The sequence below is a fragment of the Solanum stenotomum genome, chromosome 2, assembly GCF_019186545.1.
Source record: "Solanum stenotomum isolate F172 chromosome 2, ASM1918654v1, whole genome shotgun sequence".
NCBI lineage: Eukaryota > Viridiplantae > Streptophyta > Magnoliopsida > Solanales > Solanaceae > Solanum > Solanum stenotomum.
In genome coordinates this window covers 35071237-35075074 of record NC_064283.1, presented here as the reverse complement: position 1 = coordinate 35075074, position 3838 = coordinate 35071237, and the positions used below count along the sequence as shown (strand labels likewise).

General features: G+C 31.7%; 1 protein-coding gene across 2 annotated transcripts; it reads left to right on the top strand.

Moving 5' to 3' along the window:
• The first annotated feature begins 1589 nt into the window (after positions 1–1589).
• LOC125856314 (uncharacterized) lies at positions 1590–2482 on the top strand. Of its 2 annotated transcripts, none has more exons than XM_049535825.1 (2): positions 1590–1635; positions 1715–2482. In XM_049535825.1, the coding sequence occupies exons 1-2, from the start codon at positions 1603–1605 to the stop codon at positions 2480–2482; spliced, it is 801 nt and encodes a 266-aa protein (XP_049391782.1). In that variant the 5' UTR covers positions 1590–1602. The 2 variants fall into 2 exon arrangements, with proteins under 2 accessions (XP_049391782.1, XP_049391781.1); XM_049535824.1 differs by having other exon boundaries at positions 1709–2482.
• Positions 2483–3838: the final 1356 nt, after the last annotated feature.

Below are 3838 nucleotides of genomic sequence, written 5' to 3'. Positions count from 1 at the left end.
TCTAGGTGTGTATAACAATGTTGTTGAGCATGTCATAATTAATTGTATTAGTCAAACTTCAATAGTCAACACAAAGGATCCGAAGTACCATGGAAAGACGAAACATATTCACATAAAGTATAATTTTGTAAGAGAAATGATACTTTAGAAGAAAGTCAATGTGAAATACATATCTACACATCAAATGGTAGCATATCCCTTAACGAAACTCGTAGCATGTAACTCTATGAAAGAGATGTGAAGTGATTGGGTTTACGTAGATGCTGATGTATTTTTATTTTTATTTTTACCAAGCATGTACATGTAAATTCACACTATTGATGTTAAGTGTACAAAAAATTCAGAGGATAAAAGGCATGTCAAATAGACAAAAGTATTGGCATATTCGCCTATTCGCACATGCAATTGCCTATATTGTGTATGTGACAAGCAGAGACGAGACAATTATAAACTAATTATTGTCCAAAGTGGTGATATTAGAGAGATAGAAGTTTATAATCACAATGTAGTTTGTTAGTTTGTGTTTAATCATGTGTGATTTTAATGAGTTAGTTTGTTTCTAATGCGAGATTGAGTTCTGAAGAATAAAATGATAAGTAGATTTGTGAATTCAAAGTTAGACATGAGTTGTCTGAACTATCATCTGCACATTATTTAATTAATAAAAGACATAAGCTCCATGGAAAGGGGTCAGTACTGTAATACATGTTTCATACCATGTATGCATGTAGTGATCCATAAGGGCGAAGTTTAGTCTCTATTTTCTATTGTGTGAAGTCGTGAAAATTTTAAGTAATTTTCACACTGTACCCTCATGACTTTAATCGGTTTCTTGTGATTCAGTTTGATGTTTGCTATCTTAGAATGTTGCCAAGAGATCATGCTAGATTCGGCCTGGCGAGACATTTCTATAAAAGTATATCATGTTGAGATTAAGAAATTCATGAGATGAGGAAGATTATTGGATATTATCACATCAATTGTGTTCATTGACGTCCTTTATATTTTGTCAATGAGACAAGTACATAATGATGAACTCAAAGTCAAGAACAAGAGATGATAAGAAATATGAATGTGATGAATGATCTAGGGTACTGCATACTATAATCTACTATAAGTTTCATTGATCGTGATGATGCATATTCCTAACAAATTAATAGCAATGAATCTCTTGAAGTATGAAGTAGACACACGGTATAGTCGTAATGTATGAAAGTTACTAAATAGGAATGAGAGTTGACCAACATAGTTTGAGTGGGAGATAAACTATCTTCAATATCTTTCTCTAAAGCAAATAAAAATAATTATTTCGTTGTCGTTGGACCTAAGTAGAAGAATTGTAATCATTAATAATGATCCACCAAATTAGGCTTCATATTAAACTATACAAAATAAAACAATTTAGGGAGAAATATTGAGATGGTTATTATAACTAAATGTAGGAAGTCTTAACCATAGAATTGCTACAACATATGCCAACCTACAACTCACAACTAGATTCAACCAATTCCTCAAGATCTATCTTCATTTTGTTCTACAACTATTTTCTAAATATTCATAATTTTATACATGTAAACTAGGAAACTTGTGATTGCTTAAAAAATGGTCAAGTGCAGAGCCACATTTACATCCAAGGTAGACGTCGTCTCTTTTCCAAAATCTTTGTTATTTTATTCTTCTAATCTGAATTCAACCATGCAATTTCAAGTTTCAGGGATCAAATTTAGCAAGCAAAAAAATTCCAAGACGTCATCTGTTATACACTTGTGTAGCTTCAATCTTTGCTATAATCCACATTGCCTGCAGAAAAACAAAGGATTTTAATGGACCTATTGGATCAATAATAAAGAAAATATGGATAGGGATGAGTAATATAATGCCAATTTTATACACAATGCAGTTTCAATGGCTATCAATCCTCTCTTTTATAGACAAATGTATACTTAGTTCAGAAATTGTGATAGAAAAGTTGTTTCCGCCATCGTCTAGATTGTTTGATAAGATTGATAAGCTAGCTTATGTAGTAGAAAATCTACCAGAAAAATTTGATGATATGATGGAAAAGTTGCCTATGATTATTCATCAGGTGCCATTTCTTGATTGGGCACTCGTTCATCTTATAGCTTGGTTGAATTTCTGGATTTCATGTTTGACTCGTTGGGGATCCAAGAATGCTAGGGAGAAAGAGATAAGGATCGATGTCAATCAAGAATCAACAATAAAAGACGTTACACTTAACTCAGATGCTTCAAAAGATCAAATCATGTTGTCAAATGAAAAATCAGAAATTGAAGAAGCAATAAGCCCGGCATCATCATCAACGTGTGATCCATTTGAGGACACGGTTTCATCTCCAATATATGGTTCTCCACTTGGAATCGGAACGAGTAATAAAGACAATCATTTTGGCAAGTGTAGCTACAAGGATATGCTTGAGAAAAGGACTGAAGAAATGAAAGAGGAGAAAGGGAGAATAGTTTAGTCAAGAAAAAGATAGAAGATCCAAATTTTCATCTTTCTCAAACAATACTAAGTTGGTACATGCATGAATATACATTATATTGTAGAGATAATCTTATTTCAAATTCTATAGCATAGACCTGTATAATCAAGAACAAATTTAATGTAAGCCAAATCAATTTTGAAGTATGTAGAACATGAATATACAATATAGTTGTCTAACTAGTTCACTTGGATAGTCAAGATAGTTAAAAGAGGTTGGAAAAATAATTCTAGTATCTCGGAAAAATAATTCTATTATCTCAGAAAAAGAAGTATTCATAATCATTCTATTAAATCAGTCTTAATATCTTCGTTATTATCGTAAAAATCAATATTATAGTTGGTGAACAATATAGTTGTTGCAACATCTCTTTTCTTTCTAAATAAATTGTCTTCAATGTATTTTATAGCATTCATTATTAAGATGTTAGCAACTTCTATTAGTTGGCTATATATTGTTCATGTGTTCTTGTGAATGGGGAGATAGTGGAAAGAACAATGCGAATTTCTTCATTTTCTTTTCAATATTCTGTTGTGTTGGGTTATTTTACATTTCTTTTATGGCTTTACAAATAAATTTTAAAACAGTCTTTTGAAATAAACCATTTGGCTAACATAATCTATATAACCTCTATTAGTTTATTGCTCCTACTTTTATACTAGAAGTGTTTGTTGAATCCCAAGGATACATTTATACCAGGTGAAATATTCTTAAGGATAGTGTCTAACACGCCTCAAAATTTGATGAATTCCATACAAGTGTTTGTGAAAAATATATTTTCCATAAAATTTACAACAATCTTAAAGATAGTTTCACTATGTTTCTATGGAAGATACTGAAAATTCAATTTCGAAAAAATAAATTAATAATTTAGTGTGCTAAGGGGAAAAAACGAATTAAGAGTGTTTGGTATGAAGATGTTTGGTTGGCTTAAGGGTGTGTTTGGTAGGAAGGAAAATGTTTTCCATGAAAAATGTTTTCTTGGAAAATAAGTGGATTTCTAACTTATTTTCTCATGTTTGGTTGGTGAGTAGAAAAAAATTTTTAATTAATGATTTGTTGATGAATGAAAAATATTTTTTTAGAAACTTATTTTTTGCTTGAGACCAAAAATACTCTTTAGGAAAATAATTTCTGATCCGAAAATCAACCCCGATAATTGATCTAGACCCCGACCCCGACACCCAAACTAGGACAAGACCCCGATGACCGTTCTAAAATCCAACCTTGAGATCTGACTCAAGACCTGACCCAAGACCTAACCCAGAACCTAACCTAGGAAAAAAAAATTCAAAAATATTGACGGGGTCGCTGGGGTGGTGTCTCGGGATGGGG

Bases quoted from the DNA above. Each gene is read 5' to 3' on its own strand.
- LOC125856314 (XM_049535824.1), top strand. From the start codon at position 1,603: ATGGTCAAGTGCAGAGCCACATTTACATCCAAG. The intron at 1,636-1,708 runs GTAGACGTCGTC...TGCAATTTCAAG, and splicing joins GAGCCACATTTACATCCAAG to TTTCAGGGATCAAATTTAGC.